Consider the following 19,352-nt stretch of genomic DNA (forward strand, 5'->3'; position numbering starts at 1 on the left):
CGGGTCAGCCCCAGACAGCGGTACCTACAACGAATACAAGTTTTCATCAATTGTAAACCAGATGAAAAACATGGCAAACAACGTATAATTCTGATGGTAGACATAATATCAAAACATTTGATAATATACAATCCAAAAACCATATACAGCTGCCATTTAGATGTAAAGGGTCCAAAATAGAAAAGGATATGTGACATAAGGGACCCAGGTGCTCTCACAACCGTCCTCAAGGGCGAAGAAGCAGAGACTGACAAACATACCTGGTCATGTGACCAAAAAGGGCACCAAAGGAGGCAAGGGAGAGTACTTGTGGGTGAGTGATGATTTTACGTCCGCTTTTTAGAAGGGAACTTCAAGGGATTTCAAGTGTTCCACTATCATTCGCAAGAAGAAGGAGACAAGCACTTAGCATGAGTCAGGATAAGGAAAAATAATATGTTTCGATGACAAGGCGGGCAGAAAAATAATATGTTTCGATTATAAAGATGTATTCATCAGTTCATAATGGTCTAAGTGTTTGGTCCACCTTTTAAACTGTACATTAATCACAGGCTCCACATGATAAACCAGGTGTTGGCGCAAAACACACATGGTCAAAAAGCATATTGTACATTCCCAGAGAAGATTCGGATTCGAACTGAAATTGGTAGCCTGTGCTTGTCATAGGAGGTGACTGACTGGATCTGGTGGTCAGGCTCCCCAACTTGGTTCATGAAATGTCATCTCAGTAATGTAAAGCAATACTCACAATGTCAATAACTGGATTGTCTGGTCCAGATATAATTATTTACATGACTGCAGTCACACAGCAAGAATACTACAGATGCAGATATAAAAACAAAATAAGACGAACCTCCCTGGGGTCGAAGTAGGACCGGGACAACATGTTCTCCAGATGGATGTATCTGTCAGGCTGGTTGTGTTTCAACATGATCATAGGGTCGGTCTGACGGAGCAGCGACCTCGCAGCTCCCAGCTCACGCAACTCAATCAGCTCCAAGACAATCTGAAATGATCACAGAAACATTCCAGCTAAAGACTATTTGTTTCTGTCATGATATCATTAAAATTCAAAATTAGTCATAGTATGAAGGACTGTGACTCACACACTGACTGGATTCAAACCTTAGTGCAAATGTCTGTCAAATTGGTACAATAGTATTTTATTCCTAACTGTGATTTTAAACAATGTTTGCCTGAACTGTTAAAGATGTTGTGCCGTTAACGATGTAACTTGTTATTTTTTAGCGGTCTCACTTGATAGGAGCTCTCCTGTTAAAAAGTATGTTTTTAGAGTAAGTTAGTTTTTTGCCATGTGCTTCCGGTATGTGTGTGGGTCGTCACCCTGTGTTTTGGTTTGTCATAAGACGCCATTGTCCTTTTACCACACGAGCACATTAGTTTGTAAAAGAACTTTGAAGGAATAAATCTAGGAAAGGAAACATAATCTCGGCTCTTCTTCAAGTTCTCCACAGATATGCCAACGGATGTGCCAAGGTAAACACTGCCGCCAGAGCTATCACAGTATCGGAAGTTAGTGAGACGGCATAGAGAATTTTGAAGGAGTACTGACATGTTTTTGTGTGAGCGAGTTGGTGATGTGGTTTGTCTGGACGATTCATCGATCACTATTTCCAACCATGTATTTGTATTTGAAAATAGCTGAGCGACCGTGTGATGCGCGAAATGTCAGGTCCGACTGGATATAAATAGGAACAGTGTAGTTTTTAGCCAATCGAAATATAGTGACGCATATCGTTGCATGGCAACACAAGGGATTCCTACTGTCGGGGTTTCCTCATGTGTCAAATCGTGTTTCGCAAAAGTAACTTGACAAGTATTTATCCGAAATAGATTTCCATTTGCACGATACGCACGGAAATTAAATGTTAGACGTACAAAGGTATTTATGTGCGTACACGATACGCTTGAAATCTTATACAGGCATCCCTCGCCATAACGCGGGTCTTGGGGTCCATGGATGACCCCCCACGTTATTAGACACCCGCGTTATAAGTAACGATTACATAACGCGGAACAAAGGCCAAGTAAAATCGTATTTTCCATGGACATAGCAAAACTGCTATTTCGGGTATTGTGCCCAGTCAAAACTATATCGTATTGTTGGAGGTGAAAAAAACACAAAAACTGTGTAAATCAAAAATAGATGTATGTACATGAAACTTGCAATCAAACATCACAAAAAATGATAATTCAATTGTTGTTCCTGTCATGCTACCTGTTATTCAACTAAGCCGGAAATAGCAATCAGCTGGGCACACATCGATGTTTTGGTTCAATGTACCGGGGATTCAGTTAAAAACGATCCGAAAATATAACATCCAAGAATTTCTATTCCATTATCAGAATAATTTATATGTCAAGCAGTTATTCGAACAGAGATCTTATATATTGCTATCGTATAAGTATAATGCATGTTTTCTACGAACATATTTGACATAATAATAAGAATTGCTAAGTTTTTTGGGTTACCTGGCTGGATACATTTTACGTAGGAGACAGTTTGACAAGTCACCGCCGACTTCCCGCGGTACGTGCCACTTTGATTGTAAAAACAAAATGTTGGCAATTAATTGTCAAATATGACTTCAATAAGTCAATAACGCGGGTCTTGGGGTCAATGGATGACAAGGCTGTAATCTGTTCGTGATTGCTGAGAAAAATGTCAAATTGGTGTTATCGCGGTAGGCGCGAAAAACGGACCCTCACGAATGTGGTAAGCGGGTGTTGTACGGAATGAGGTAGTGCCATTTCACTCACAGTTTCTCCGTTGTTATTGTAGACAGTTTTAATCAATGAAAATGGGATTGAATTTAATCAAATAAAATGTGTTTTCTGACATCATACATTCTCGGATGGCGGTGTTTACCCGCGCAATTACGCGGTGTGTTGCATCATAGCAAACGTTGTAAGTACTCGGCTGATAATCGACCTGTTTCGCTGTTCATAATTGCAATTATTATTGAAAAAGACCCTGCATGTTTTAAGCATCTGAAAAAACCATGAATATGTACAATAAACACTGTTAATTGCAATCCGCACTGAATTTCACTACTTTATAAGGTGATTAACCAGAGCTCAAGAGCGGATTTGTTGATGTGCTATTTTCAATGACGTGAATATGTGTGATCACTGGGCAACTTTTTTATGGGAGCCACGGATTACCCCGCGTATTAACCGAATCCGTGGTATCGCGAAGAGCGTTATTGCGAGGGATGACTGTATTATGTCGTACTTAATTGATTTTGAGGCGTACATTACGCTTGTACGCCCCTTATCTGTAGCCCTACAATGAGATATGCACAAAAATGAGAATTAATCATGTGAATTGCTCTCTATTTTCCTGTCAGCATTGTAAGTATATCTCTATGGCCAGTGTGTGATGGGACAATACTGTTACGCCCCTACCCCCCGTTCATACAACTCGATCACCAGTGTTACATTTCTATGCTGGATGCGTTAGCACTATTTAGGTTTAGTATTGTTGGTGTTTGATCTACCTGTTCGTACAGCTCGATGACTAGAGGTAGTTTCAAACTGACAGTACAATGTTATTGTGCGATGATCTACCTGTTCACACAGCCCCATAACTAGAGCTAGTTTCAAACCGACAGTACAATGTTATTGTGCGATGGTCTACCTGTTCATACAGATCTACCTGTTCACACAGCCCCATAACTAGAGCTAGTTTCAAACCGACAGTACAATGTTATTGTGCGATGGTCTACCTGTTCATACAGCTCGATGACTTGGGGTAGTTTCAAAGCGACAGTACAATGTTATTGTGTGATGATCTACCTGTTCGTACAGCTCAATGACCAGAGGTAGTTTCAAACCGACAGTACAATGTTATTGTGCGATGATCTACCTGTTCATACAACTCAATGACTAGAGGTAGTTTCAAACCGACAGTACAATGTCATTGTGCAATGATCTACCTGTTCGTACAGCTAGATGACAAGAGATAGTTTCAAACCGACAGTACTATTTGTGAAATGATCTACCTGTTCATACAACTCTATCAGCTTATTGTCTGGCAGCTTGAGTGTCTGTATAGCCTGCAGGACAGTGTCCCAGTGACCACTGTTGATGTCACTCACGAAACTGTCCACAGAGTCTACTGTGTTCAGTGAGATCCCACTCTCCTCCTGAAACAGATTCACATCAAAATTGACTTGTTTATCATCTTGAAATAACAACACCATTCCGAAAACAAAATACAAACAGCTTAACTGTATTCCTATTTGCCTCTTACCTGAATTGATGCATAACTAAAAACACTGTCTAATCCGGCACCTGACTATTCCGTATTACAACATGACATCCCTGTCCCAACAAGCAATTTTAACTGTAATTAACGCTGTCTAAACCGGCATGGGTATGAGCAGTCCAATCAAGGACCCATAATCCAATACACTAATTAATCCTCCTGGCACGCTAGATAATCAGGAAGTAGTGATTGCGCGGTGAATCCAACGCTCTAAGCTAGCATGGGTATGAGCAGTCCAATCCCTTAATCCAATACACTCCTCTCGACACGGTAGATAATCAGGAAGTAGTGACTGCGCGGTGAATCAAACGCTCGTAGGAACTACTGTGAAGTGTAAATGGCAGCCATGTTGGAAAATGATCGTCACTGTCTAATCCGGCACCCTGCCTAAACCGGCATTTTATTTCGGTCCCGTGACGTGCCAGTTTAGACAGGTTTCACTGTACTGTGTAAAATTCTAGGCGCAACTAATAATAGTCCTCATAACAACACAACATTCCACTGATCGAATATGTGCTTTGCAGTAAATACAGGTAAAACTAGTAAAGATCCTGTAGCATGATGTAAATGTCCAGAATTAGTTTTCCTTTTGCATCTTTAATCCACGACTTCTGGAAAAATATAACAGATGATGGTATTGATACCATAAAATAATAAGACTGTAAATCATGTCACAATAAAATGAGGATCTAAATCAGTAGATGAACAAATTGTCCATTGTTTTATATGCTGATTACCATTCACATGATGACAAGGACATGGAATCATGGGTAAGAATAAAGTTAAAAAAAGGTAACGAAATAAATTGGGTGATAGAGTTCGGAGATTTGATTGATTGCAAGTAACTGTAAACCCATTTCATGTACCACTTTTAATGATTGTTAATTATGCAGGGTTGTTTGGTCAGAGATTTGAAGAGCCAGAACCTCCGAGACCTCAATGTGGTATTATCGTCTTGGGCATTGATCATTACCTGAAGTATGGAGAGAGTTCTTAGGAGGTTGTTTTCTTTCAGGTATTGCTCAATGAGCCTCACAACACTGAAATGAAACAAAATCATTTTCTTGATAAAGCAATCAAAAAGGTTTCTACATACAGTAAAGAACCAATATCAAACATTTAAAAATCTGTACTACCACTGAAGACAAAACGTTGACCGGATGGAAAATAGATGAACAAGTACTAATATTAAAGGGGTCTTGCTGTGTTGTATGGTCCACTATGGAGCATATGGGGTAGATTTGAAATAGATGTTGTGTAAATAATTATGGCAAGACTGCTGTCTACTGAAAGTAGCTTATAGCACTAATTGGCATAGGCTGCTAGCTGTGGTTCTAGCTTCACTGAGAGCCTTGGTTAATTTTGGGTACTAAGTAATGTCTGCCCTTGGACCCAAATCATGGAACAGTTATCCCCCTTTGCCCACTCGATTTCTAATTGGAACATATCGAAGTGACAAAGACAATAAATATGATTACATTAATAAAGCAAATCAAGCCCCAATTCAATACAGAGTATGGAAACGTGATACATGCGCCTGGTTGATATGGTGAGAATGAAAGTGCTATGCATCCTTCCAAAACAATGCCGGCATCTCCCTACTGTCTATCACCATGTGTGCATAAAAAGTTCTCTGCTTGGAATACATCCAATCACTTGGAAAAATATCATGCAAAACATATTTTGGTAAGGTTTATCTATAAATTAGTTTGCATATATGCATGTCACGCGGCATTCAATGCATTAATGTTCATACTCACTCTGCTGACTCGATTTCCACCGCCATGTTTCTTCACGATCTCGAACAAACGCGTTGCATCTCGGAAGTTCTCGCCTCAAAGTCATGTGATAAACAAAATGGTGGCTGTTATGTCGCTGTCAGTGTTAAACGGCTGAAAACTGTGCGGCGTCGAATCTACCCATGGAAAGGATTAGAACTGCTTATTTCCACTCGTTTCGGTGTTTCATTTAATTGGATTCACCTACTAGCCCTTGGTTCAAGTGACAAGTTCTATTTTTATCACTGACAGTTTTTGTCAGCTGTCACATCACGCCCTGTGGTGGAAATGGCAGAGTCTAAGAGAAGATGGACACTGGCATATCTTGACTTAGTTGAAGTTCCCTTTGATCTTGCTGAAAAATATGGAGGAATGATCGAAGAGCTGGATTTAAGCTACAACCGAGTGACGTATCCTTGTTTAACAGACACCCCCTATAACATCTTGAATATAAGATAATTTCTTTATTATCCCAAGGGATATCACTGTAACTGTTCCGCAAAGTTCTCTCTTATTCACCATTTCAGTGATTGCATTTTTCTTATGTCAGTTCAAGAATACAACCATACAAAATGGTGTGTGTTAAGGCAATCAAACGTATTTTAAAGTAATCCAATGACAGCAGATTATTGGGCAAATCAGACTCTTCGGTGGTCAGTGGCATTGCCTAAACTTCCAGAACACAGATTAATGTCATGATTCTAATAAAGATGAAAATAATTCACATTCCCTTATAATATGATATAAATTTATGTAAATTAAAATGTAGTTCTGTTTCATGTTTCAGTTCGTCATATTCCAGGTTTGTGACTGGTTAATTGAGAAAATCCTCAGTGAGGATACACTCTGACACACAAATTTATGATTACCGGGTATTTTATTTCTGCTTTTTTTTCATCATCAGTGAGCTCAAATCCATCACATAAAAACCAAAAAGAATTAGTCTAGAGACCATAAATTTGTTATTTTATTGTCTCTGGTCTGGCCAAAACATGTCATACATGAAAACATTGTCTCTCCTTTTTCCTTATTTCTGCCAGAGATTTACGTTTTATGAGTGACTTCCCCAGAGTGTCAACACTGATCCTCGATCACAACAACATCAACTGCCAGGTGAAACTGCCACTTCTTCCCCAACTGAACACGCTGTGGGTCAACCACAACAAGATAAAAAACCTGGGTAAGTAACAACCATAATACATAAGGCATGGTATCAAACCGTGCTGATAATTTAGTAGTAATGAGGCCATGATGAATACAGAAAACCTTTGCAATGTTTGGGAAACTGTTCAAGGTATTCGTATGAGAAATGTTGATGGGTGGGCTTAACGTAAATCCAGAAATGATATTCTAAACCTTCATAAATGGAGCATTTCAACATGCAAATGAAACAAATACAATTCTATCCCTGTCATTTATTATGCAGAGGACCCATGGAGATCTGGGTTAGAATTGGTCTTCAGCAAACCATGCTTGTTGTAAAACTACTAAAAGGTGACTAACGGGATTTGGTGGTCAGGCTCGCTGACATGGTTGACACATGTCATCGTATCCCAATTGTGTAGATCGATGATCATGATGTTGATCACTGGATTGTCTGCTCAAGACTGGATTATTTACATTTGATCTGTAAACATTGTCTCATTGTTTTTTAGATTTATATCCATACAGTATTCAACATTATAATATTACTTATATAGATGTTGAGATATACAGTGACATCCCAACTTGACAGGGTTTGCCTTTACTACAGTCCTAGAAACATTTGACCACTTTGTTATCTGGTGACGTGTGTCTATCTTTACTCCATTCATGGATGTTGTGCAAGCCCGGTGTGCGGAGGAGTTTGACGCAAAGATGTACACGAAATGTTGTGCAATGTAGTCTGAGTGCTGATAGGTCAAGTAGTCTCTGTTTTGTTTTGCTTGAACCCACATGAATCAGTTTCAGGCACCTAATTCACTTCTCACAGCGGTACACAAAGTATGTGGCCTAGACTACCAGTTGTCCGACTTCCAGTTTTGTGGTGCCTGAGAGTATGGGTTCGATTTCCCGATGGGACTCAACCTAACAAAAGAAGTAGAATCTGTACTTTAATGAGAAAGTGTAATCCCCAAATGTATCATATTTCACAATGCTATATACAGTGAAACCTGCCAACACCGGCACCTGTCTAATCTGGTACACTGTCAAAACAGGCAAAACATTTTGGACCCCCATTTTACAACGATATTATGATCATTAACACATTGTCTAATCTGGCACCTGTCTATTCCATATTTTGGCACGACTTTCAGGTCCCAACAAGCAAGTTTAACTGTTATTAACACTGTCTAAACCGGCATGGGTATGAGCAGTCCAATCAAGGACCCATAATCCAATACACTAATTAATCCTCCTGGCACGCTAGATAATCAGGAAGTAGTGATTGTGCGGCGAATCCAATGCTCTAAGCTGGCATGGGTATGAGCAGTCCAATCAAGGTCCCTTAATCCAATACACTCCTCTCTTGGCACGCTAGATAATCGGGTAGTAGCAATTGCGCGGTGAATCAAATGCTCGTAGGATTACCGCGGTTATGCTCTATAAACACTGGGGGATTGCATTAACTGTTTTCAAGTGAGTGACATGTGTCAGAGAGTAAAAAAGTAGGCATTGGTTGATTTGTAGTTGTTATTTGAACAATGTTTTGTGCTGAATATGGAATAATTATCTGTCATCAACATTGTTTTCATTTGTTGCACAATTACAAAGATCAAAGCATTATAGAGATAAAGAGATTGATGAGTGTAAATGGCAGCCATGTTACAAAATGATCATCACTGTCTAAACCAGCATTTTATCTCGGTTCCATGGGGTGCCGATTTAGACAGGTTTCACTGTAATTGGTTAGAATATAAATGTTGAAACGAGTATAAGAAACACTCCACTGGGCCTGTTGGTTAGACGGGTATATATTTGGCAAGAATATAAATGATGACATGAGTATACTCTCACACTAACTTGTTACCCTTAAGATAAATTTGTCGAATTCAAATTGGTCGATAGCCAAAGCATACGAACCATGTAGGCGGATTTGCCAGGGTGTATGAATTGTACACCCCATCAAATCTGTCATGTGACACATTACACTGGTTGTACGATTGACCTTGACCTTAGATTGAATGCAGCTGCCAAATGGCTGATCGCTTCAAAAGTTTAGAGTTGGTGTATACAATTATGAGTACAAACAGAGTAATAAAATCGTTGGCAAAATTTCTTATTTGTTTGTGTCAATAAATATATCCAAAAAATAACATGTTTCTGTATTTCACTTGTCGAGTAACAAAACCTCAAATTCGATAATTTTTATCCTAAACTAAGCCATTCCGTGTTATCTCCCTTTATGATCGTTCGGGAAAAATCATGGCAAAATGTTTTGCGTCTCATTCTGCCGATGATTGAATGTTGTTGTTTTAACATGAGCTAAATGAAAATGATCTTCGGCTGCGCCTCAGGAAATACGGAATTTGCAAGGGTCTTACAGTCCCGTACACCCTTTCAAAAGACTGTGTAACTATAAATATTCAGATTTTTTAAGCACAGAAAACAGTATCCGATTATTTTCCACCAACTGACCAGGATTTTACAATAACTTTTGGTAATCCCAAAAATGAACCCTGTGACCTATAAGTTTTATCCATGAGGTTACTTGAACTTCTGGAGTGAATACTGAAGGTAAGCTGGCTGTGATGATATGAGCGTTATCAACCTGATAACTCTGTTTGACGTAGATAGACAAGATATCAGCATGTTTGTAGGCCTTGGGTCAGTGAGAACTCACTGACAACATTCTGTACATACTCACACTGATGAACTGGTCACTGCGGATGTCTCTATATATGGAACAGTCCTGTAGCATATTGAAATAATATGAAATGTTACAGATCACAAACATATAGAATAGTGGTTATAACATTATTTATAAATGTGTAGCAATGTTGATGGGTGGTATGCTTGATAACAACAACAATCATAACAACAATAACAACAATGATAACAATGACCACAACAACAATGATAAGAACAACAATGAAAACAGTTACAACAGCAATGATAAGAACAATAACAGCAACAACAATGATAACAACAATGACAAGAAACATGGATAACATCAACCATGACAACAACCAAGACAACAACCATGACAACAACAATGATAACGACAACAATGATAATGATAACAACAATGATAACAATAACAACAATGACAACATCAATGACAACAACAATGACAACAACAATGACAACAACAATGATAACGATAACAATGATAATGATAACAACCATGACAACAACAGTGATAACGATAACAACAATGACAACAACAATGACAACAACAATGATAACAACAATGATAACAACAACCATGACAACAACCATGACAACAACAACCATGACAACAACAGCCATGACAACAACAACAATGACAACAACAACCATGACAACAACAAACATGACAACAACAACCATGACAACAACAACAATAACGATAACAACAATGACAACAAAAATGATAACAATGACAAAAACAGTAATAACAACAATGATAACAACAACCATGACAACAACAATGATAACAACCATGACAACAACAACGATTACAACAACAGTAATAACAACCATGACAACAACAACAATGATAACAACCATGGCAACAACAACGATTACAACAACAGTAATAACAACAACCATGACAACAACAATGATAATAACAGTAATAACAACCATGGCAACAACAACAATAACAAAAACAGTAATAACAACAGTAATAACAACAGTAATAGCAACAACAATGACAACAACAACAATGATAACAACAACAGTAATAACAAGAACAATGACAACAAGAACAATGATAACAACAATGATAACAACAGTAATAAGAACAACAATGACAACAACAATGATAACAACAACAATGATAACAACAGTAATAATGACAACAACAACAATGATAACAACAGTAATAATGACAAAAACAACAATGATAACAACTAATAATGACAACAACAACAATGATAATGACAAAAACAACAATGATAACAACAACAGTAATAATGACAAAAACAACAATGATAACAACTAATAATGACAACAACAACAATGATAATAATAACAACAGTAATAACAACAATGACAACCATGACAAGAACAACAATGACAACAACAATGATAACAACAGTAATATCAACAACCATGACAACAACTATGACAACAACAAGAATGATAACAACAGTAATAACAATAACAACAACAGTAATAACAACAACAATGACAACAACAACAATGAAAAAACAATGACAACAACAATGATAACAACAACAGTAATAACAACAACCATGACGACAACAACAATGATAACAACAACAATGACAACAACAACAATGATAATAACTACAGTAATAACCACAATGACAACCATGACAAGAACAACAATGACAACAACAATGATAACAACAGTAATAACCATGACAACAACAACAATGATAACAACAACTGTAATAACAACAACAGTAATAACAACAACCATGGCAACAAGAACGACGAAAACAAAGACAGGTGTTAGAATATTGCTAAATACAACGTAAGACCAAGCTCACTAATTCTGGCGAGTATGCTCTGACTTCCTGTGCGACACTAGAATGTCAACATTCCCACTACAGACAGTGATGTAAACAGTCATATTTCAAAAAACACCACTTGCCTAAGGTGACACACTATGTGCCACATGTGCTACACGTGCTTCAGTATAGGGGAGGATCAAAGATCTCTGCAGTCCGGGTTAGAATTGGTCTTTAGCAAGCAATGCTTGTCGTAAGAGGCAGCTAACAGGATCGGGTGGTCAGTTTCGCTGACATGGTTGACACATGTCATCGGTTCCTAATTGCATATGATGTTGATCAGTGGATTGTCTGGTCCAGACTCGATTATTTACAGACTGCCACCATATGGCTGGAATATTGCTGAGTGTGGCGGTAAACAAAATATTTTAATTTCAATGCCTGACCTGTCCAGGGTGTGTGATCATACCCAAGCAGTATGGTTAGATTTGATTATTTGAACGCTGTCAGTGACATCACACACATCAAAAAGGATTTTCAAAAGTTACATTTTTGGAGAATTTTTTTGGGTGAAAACATTGTGAATGACTTGGTGGCATCTGGTGGGTTAACCATACACTTTTATTTGTATTTGTTCCCATAACAAAAGAATATTAAATGACACCCACTACTGGGTGACTGTTATTTGATTGGTTGATAAATAGAATAGCATATATGCACATAATGGTCTTGCTGGTTTGGTGTTTTTGTCTTCGGTTTTTGTGTTTTAATGATTAGATCAGCAGTCTGTGAGTCGCCATTGCGGACAGTATATATTTTAGCAATTGACATCAATTTGTTTTTGTGGTTAGGGATTTCTAAACATATATAAACAGTGTGCAGACTTTTGCATAAACCTGCCATGTGATTCATATAAAAAAAACCATAATAATAAAATTGTGTGTAATTGACTCAGCAGGCACACTGTTTTTTATGTTTATACATGGATACTGGTAGAATGAGAGAAGACTTGTGTACAGTTTATTGCATTTTGGGGTTATATACACATTGTCTTTTGGGATAGTTTACAAACAAATACAAATGGTGATCTTAATCCCTGTATATAAAACAATGCCTAGCAGACAAAATACAAGAAAATGATAATGCATCTTGATATTTTATCTCATGTTTTACAGTGTGATTTACAAAATGTGTGATCACCTTTTTGTTCTTCTGAATTTGCTGAAGAGATGCAAAAAATATCACACGTTATGCAAGTTATTCTGGTTTTGCCTACATAAAATCTGGGTAGATTCAGATAATCTGGGATTTCATTTATCCAGACAATATTTGAGAAGACATAAATGTCTGTGTAAGTGAGAGTCTTTGAATGGCCTTTAGAAGTGATACACATATAGGCAAGGATTTATGGATGTCAACTTCTATATTTTGATGGACACGACGTTTCAGGGTATATTCTTTCTCCTTCATCACGTTGGTTCAGTAAGAAAATACTCCGAAACATTGAATCCATCAACACAGCGAAGCTGACATCCATAAATTCTTGCCTTTATGGGTCAGTGAGGTTTGACTGCATATTTTTAAGTAAACTGTTTTCCGTTCAGGTGTGTTTGTTGACACTATTTCCAAGACATGCCCAAATCTGAGGTTTCTGTCCATGATGAACAACGCCGCCGCCCCCAGCTACTTCAACGGTGGATCCTACCAGCAGTATGTCGACTTCAGGTTCGTCACACTCACTGATTATTACTTTTTCAAAATAGACAAAACATATTATTATGGCTGGGACAATTCCAAATTTACAACCTGGTGACAAAACCTCCAGGAGTGTTGACAAGTTGGGTGAGGAATGTGTGACTGGCAACTGCTTTTCTGCAGCCCTTGGCAAAAATCATTTGATTCGTAATTTCTTAAGGATCTTTACCAACCCTGAATGACTTTATCACACCAAAATGAGCTGTGTATCATGGCCTTAGTGGCGAGATGATATATCCCGATACCAGTTTTATGAGGCGAGATGATATATCATGAAAATATTGGCAAGGAACCTGCAAGACGATTATCATCACAATACAATGGTGGTGATACGATACATATCCCGATACTTTGCAATTTCTAATAACAGAACAGATATGGTGAATAAAATGACTGAAACCTTATTTTGTTATACAGCAGAATGTGTGTTACATTCACACACTTAATAAGCTGTTCATCTAATATAGTATGACCAGAAATTATTGAGAATTTTAGGAATATGTTTAATTGGATTTCTAGTATAAACAACCATGACCAGCTATCAAGTGCTTGGTTTCATTCAAGAGAAACAACTCCATTAATCCTTTTTCATTAGTTTGTGAAGAGTTATCCCCCTTTGTTTACTTGCTAGCAGACGACATTTTCAGTGATCCTCAGTATGGATAATTTAGAGAAGAGGAAGTTGATTTTAGAGTATTATAACAAGGACATCAGGTCAGCTAAATGATTTCAAGTAGAACAGGCATCCCTTTGTCCACTGTTTATCGTGTTTTGAAAAATATTGCAAATGGATATGGCATTGAGCACCAGGGAGGTGCAGGTAGGCCCAGATAATTGACTGTCGGTGACAGGAGGCGGCTTGGTATTCTTGTTTCTAAAAACAAACGAAGGAGTTTAGTAAACTTAAGGCTAGATATGATTGATAGAGGAACTGTGGCTGTCTGTAAGGAGACAATTAGAACTGAGCTGCATGCAATGGGTTGGCAGAAAAGTTAAGGAATTCCATCACCAATCTGGAAAACTGAACAAAAGGAGCGAAGGTTGAACTGGTGCTTACAGCATAGAAATTTTAACTGGGACAATGCGATTTTCTCAGATGAAGGTTCTCTGTGGCTGTTTCCTAATACACTGAAATTCTGGACCAAACAAACTGAAAAACCTTTGTATCAGCGCCCAAAGTAGTCCGAAATTTAACGTGTGGGGTGGCATGTCTGTGTTAGGGGCAACGCCCCTCTGTGTATTTGAAGGGAATATGAACAATGAGCGGTATACAGATATTCTCGAGGGACATTTACTTCCATCTGCTCACGTGTCCTATGGAAATCTTTGGATTTTCCAGCAGGACAACGACCCAAAACATCATTCAAAGCATTCACAGGCCTGGTTTCGGACCCAAAATATGACATTATTAGACTGGCCAAGCTATAGCCCTGACCTAAATCCAATAGAAAATGTTTGGGGACTTATGAAGGAAAGTGTCAATAAGAAAAATCTGACAAATATTGCTGAAATGAAAGAAGAGGTGGTCCGATATTGGGACAGCATGGACCATGACTTTCTAACTTCTTTGATCAGTAGTATGCCCCGCAGCATTGAAGCCTGCATTGCTGCCCATGGTGACTTGACAAAATACTAACTGTTCACCTGTCTTTGAATCTGGAGTTATGTTTTGCTAATATTCACATTTAATACGTGAGTAATGAGTGAAAAAAATATTAAAAAATACAATCTTAAAATTCCAAAAATTTCTGGTTGTACTGTAAATATTTAGCATGTATTGCTTAAAGTACAGTCAAACATATTTATTATTATGTAACCTTGATCTAATATAAATAAATTTGAAACTGAAGTTTCCCTTTGGAAGTTGTGTTTCTACACCAATGCTTTCACGAACAATTCAATGTCATTTATATCAGAATTCAGAATCACTGAAAAAATTAAGTCTGCTTTCTAAATTTATCTTATCTTTGTTTTCTTTCTTATCAAAGCTAAGACGTTGTTCATAGCTGTTAATAAATGGTGTCATTTGTCAAACAACTAAAACGTATTTCAATTACTTGACAACAAGTATTCTACAGTTCACAGAGTTGGAAACATGTTCACACTCTGTGACTTATACACCAACTCCTTTGTTCATGTAACAGAGATCCTATAAGGTTCAATTTGTTTTTAAAATTCAGAAGAATTTCAGAGACATACCCATCCTATTCCTAATGCAATACTCCTTACAACTTTAAGTAGTATTTATGTAGTATCGGGACATATGGCGATACATGGATGTATCATGTGTTTTTGCCAGGTACTACGTGATCAGTAAGATTCCCACACTGGAGGCTCTTGATGACAAGCCAGTGACGCCCAACGAAAGAAGGGAGGCAGAGAGAATATACCGGAAACCAGTTAGTGTTGTATTTGATCCAGTACAGTTATATCTCATTAAAGGCGATGACGTATTATCACTAAGATGTGTCTTTGATAAGACAGCTTTGTGGAAAGCATTACATATTATCCCCTTGTTACACACACAGTGACTGTGATTGAGTTTGTGAAATGTATTTTATTTTGTGAGATGAGATTTTATTTCTGTTTTTTTATTTCAGACCAGGAGGAGCAAGAAAAGCAGCAGCAGCAAATCCGTCAAACGACGGAGCAGCTGCTGGAACTGAGTTATCTCCCTTCACAGATACCGCCACTGAAGTGAATCATACCTCTGTGAACTGCCCTATAGTGCCTCAACAATGAATAGCGTTACTTGTTTTTGATGTGAAGAGCTCTGGGATTAATAGTTTCCTTTAAAATCTGCACTCATTGACTGAGGCTGGGATTTTAGTCAAGGACTCTGAACTCAGTGGAGAAAAAATAGTGCAGTTTGATTTTACCCCATATTCTTCTGAATGGTAGAGTGAACTCTTCCGTCACCTAGGCAACCCAGTATATCTTATTAGAGTAAGGATTAGTTTACTTGATCAACGGGGAGGTAACAAAGTGGGATAAGCCAAAGGTCTTCTTTGGGGGACTATGTTTGTTTTTTATTTCAAAACCTGCATTATACCCAGGTGAATATGTAAACCAGGGTGTGACCCAGATTCACTTTGGTTGGCCGTGGTGAGCACAAGCTGTCATTCTCCGGTTGATGTAACTTGCACATGCCTACAGATACCCTCGGGTTACAGTGCTCACAGCACCTTCCAAGTGAGGCTAACGACCTCCAGGTGATATTATTGTTATTTTAACTAGTTTTATTTATGGATTCAGTCATGATTAACATCATTTTAATAATGATAATTTACTGATAAGTGTCATGTAAATTAAACTTTAATTGTTCTCCCAGAAATTGGTGAATCCATAACAAAAAACCCGAACTGGATCGATAACAACTCCTAGTTTATTGCATGGAGCAACGATCTGATGTAGATTAACGCTCTGTGAAATGAACAAGAAATGGCTATCTATTTAGTTGTATGCTTTATTATATGCCACTGTTGTTAAAAATACTTCAGAACTATTAATGCAACGTTAATGATAATTTTACTTCTCCTCTTACTTACTTTCACTAGATTCCCCACATGGGTACAATGTGTGAAGCCCATTTCTGGTGTCCCCTGCCGTGATATTGCTGGAATATTGCTAGAAGCGGCGTAAAACCAAACTCAGTCAGTCAGTACTTACTTTTACTAGATTCCCCACATGGGTACAATGTGTGAAGCCCATTTCTGGTGTCCCCTGCCGTGATATTGCTGGAATATTGCTAGAAGCGGCGTAAAACCAAACTCAGTCAGTCAGTACTTACTTTTACTAGATTCCCCACATGGTTACAATGTGTGAAGCCCATTTCTGGTGTCCCCTGCCGTGATATTGCTGGAATATTGCTAGAAGCGGCGTAAAACCAAACTCACTCACTCACTACTTTTACTGTTTGATGTTAAACTAGTTGTTTTGCATCTTCTTCTTGTTTCACAGTATGTAATAGAAACTATTTGCCAAGCAATGAAATACTTGTTAGTTATGGTAGTTCATGGTTGTGTTGTACAGCAATACATATGCCTGTTGTGTTGCACCTTCTGGTGGCCATTTTGAATTATATTTAACGCTACATTTTATGCATGGTACTTGCTTAACTTGATTGACACTGGTTGACTCCCCCCGAATCAAGTCAACCCCAGTTGCTATAAATGTGGTCACCTTGGTTGATTCAGGCTGAATCTTAGATGACGAATAATCATAGTTGTTACCTGACAATTAACTGTAAATATATTGTTTTGTGGTTAACAGTTATCCTTGAGTGGTCACACGTAAAATACTAAAAATGGCAGTGTTGTATTTTGGGTAATGTGCATCATCATCATTGTAATCATCATAATAACTATATAGCCGATCTTAATATATACATACAAGTCGACACAAGCCTTTATGAGCTTCAAGGTGCTGTTTGTACATATGCAAAACAAGTGATATGTGGAGAAACCAACCCTCTGTTTGATACGTGGAATTTTCGGAGTATTGAGAGGGTGTCTTTGAATCAGCAGCGATATGCCGACTCCCATACAGTCGTAAGATCGGGGTTAAAATCGATCTTCAGTAACTCATTCTTGTTGTAAGAGGTGGTAAGATCCGGGTTAGAATTGATCTTCAGTAACCGATGCTTGTCGTAAGAGTCGACTAACGGGATCGGATGGTCAGACTCGCTGTCTTGATTGACACATGTGATCGTATCCCAATTGCGTAGATTGATGCTCATGATATTGATCATTGGACTACCTGGTCCACACTCGATTATTTACAGACCGCCGTCATATAGCTGGAATATTGCTGAGTGCAGCATTGAACAACAAACAAACATATTGGGTACTCAGAGTCAGCATTTGAAAAGAAATGGTGCATTTTAGTTATTTTTTTCAGTAATAATTCAAAACCAGTTTTCAATGTTTTTGAGATTTCTATAAAGTGGTATTTGAACAGGATGGCAGCCTCATATGGACAAACTATATTGATCACTTTGTCTTCCAGTTGGTTTGAAGAAATTAGTTATTCACAGTAGTTCATGTTATTGTATGTTGTGATATTAAAAAACAGCACTTGTGTTGTTTTTGAATTGTGAAAAATACAGAATTCAATTTATTGTGTAAAACTGTAAATAGTGATGTTATAATTAAGCAATGATTTTAATATATAGTGTACATTGACAAAATGAGATTTTCCAGATGTTACCAGTATGTTTATTGTTGCCGGTGAAATTTGCTCTTTAAATTTAAATTCTCGTGAGTATTTTTATAGCAGTATACGGCTGTTGAATGCTTGGGCCGTGACCTTCAGGAACAAGGACGGCAAGGGCAGTGAACTCCATTCTCATTGTGCTCTGTGTTTCACGCAAACATTGATCAAAGGGGAGACAACCCTTGACACACTTACAGCAGTCATAATGAGTAATGTCCAGTGTTAAACTAGTCATCTGCCGTGATGGAATGTGACCCATCATGGTGATATTATACTTTGTATAAAATTAAGAAAACAAAGAAAGAGGAATAATTTGACTCAGCAATTCTCGCAAAGTTCGCTACATTCCTCGCTGATATATACCATGAAGCGTCCCTAAAATATATCCGTGCTCTACAACAAATGACAATTGTGATATTATTATCTTGAATAAACGAATACTTCCAGGTGGTGTTCGGCCTTGTTTGTTGTGAGCACTAAGATATTACATCCAGTAATGGAATGTCTTGACATATTTACGTAGTGGTACCATCATCTGGGTCTACAGACTTTGATTCCACATTTTAGCCTTTGCAGTCACACAATCCAACGGCAATGAACGGTCGTTTAAAGTCACCTGTCTGAGTGAGGGGCCTAGTCGTCGAGTTTCACCAACGTGGTAAACGTCTGAGTTATTTCGGGCTGTCCTCTCGCCCGACGCTGTCATGTCGT

The 19,352-nt window shown here is 38.0% G+C and overlaps 2 protein-coding genes across 2 annotated transcripts in view; one reads left to right on the forward strand and one right to left on the reverse strand.

Moving 5' to 3' along the window:
* The window catches only part of LOC124256862 (WD40 repeat-containing protein SMU1-like), a 28,500-nt gene extending 22,381 nt beyond the window's left edge, over positions 1 to 6,119 (reverse strand). The window contains exons 1-4 of the mRNA XM_046690831.1: positions 6,052 to 6,119; positions 5,265 to 5,331; positions 4,026 to 4,169; positions 854 to 1,006 (exon numbers count right to left, since the gene is read on the reverse strand). Coding sequence (XP_046546787.1) covers positions 854 to 1,006; positions 4,026 to 4,169; positions 5,265 to 5,331; positions 6,052 to 6,077 — 390 coding nt within the window. The 5' untranslated portion in view covers positions 6,078 to 6,119. The remainder of the gene's footprint in view (positions 1 to 853; positions 1,007 to 4,025; positions 4,170 to 5,264; positions 5,332 to 6,051) is intronic.
* Positions 6,120 to 6,123: 4 nt separating this feature from the next.
* Positions 6,124 to 17,108, forward strand: LOC124256856 (leucine-rich melanocyte differentiation-associated protein-like). The gene is made up of 5 exons (XM_046690826.1): positions 6,124 to 6,479; positions 7,110 to 7,249; positions 13,277 to 13,397; positions 15,727 to 15,826; positions 16,028 to 17,108. The coding sequence occupies exons 1-5, from the start codon at positions 6,358 to 6,360 to the stop codon at positions 16,091 to 16,093; spliced, it is 549 nt and encodes a 182-aa protein (XP_046546782.1). The 5' UTR covers positions 6,124 to 6,357; the 3' UTR covers positions 16,094 to 17,108.
* Positions 17,109 to 19,352: the final 2,244 nt, after the last annotated feature.

Source organism: Haliotis rubra, unplaced genomic scaffold, assembly GCF_003918875.1.
Source record: "Haliotis rubra isolate DU_JTF1 unplaced genomic scaffold, ASM391887v1 Scf640, whole genome shotgun sequence".
In the NCBI taxonomy this organism is placed as follows: Eukaryota; Metazoa; Mollusca; class Gastropoda; order Lepetellida; family Haliotidae; genus Haliotis; species Haliotis rubra.

What these genes read in the sequence shown, in the direction of transcription:
- LOC124256856 (XM_046690826.1), top strand. Translation starts at nt 6,358, where the DNA reads ATGGCAGAGTCTAAGAGAAGATGGACACTGGCATATCTTGACTTAGTT. An exon ending in TTAAGCTACAACCGAGTGAC is followed by an intron (nt 6,480 to 7,109) that starts GTATCCTTGTTT and finishes TATTTCTGCCAG; the next exon opens with AGATTTACGTTTTATGAGTG. An exon ending in CAACAAGATAAAAAACCTGG is followed by an intron (nt 7,250 to 13,276) that starts GTAAGTAACAAC and finishes TTTTCCGTTCAG; the next exon opens with GTGTGTTTGTTGACACTATT.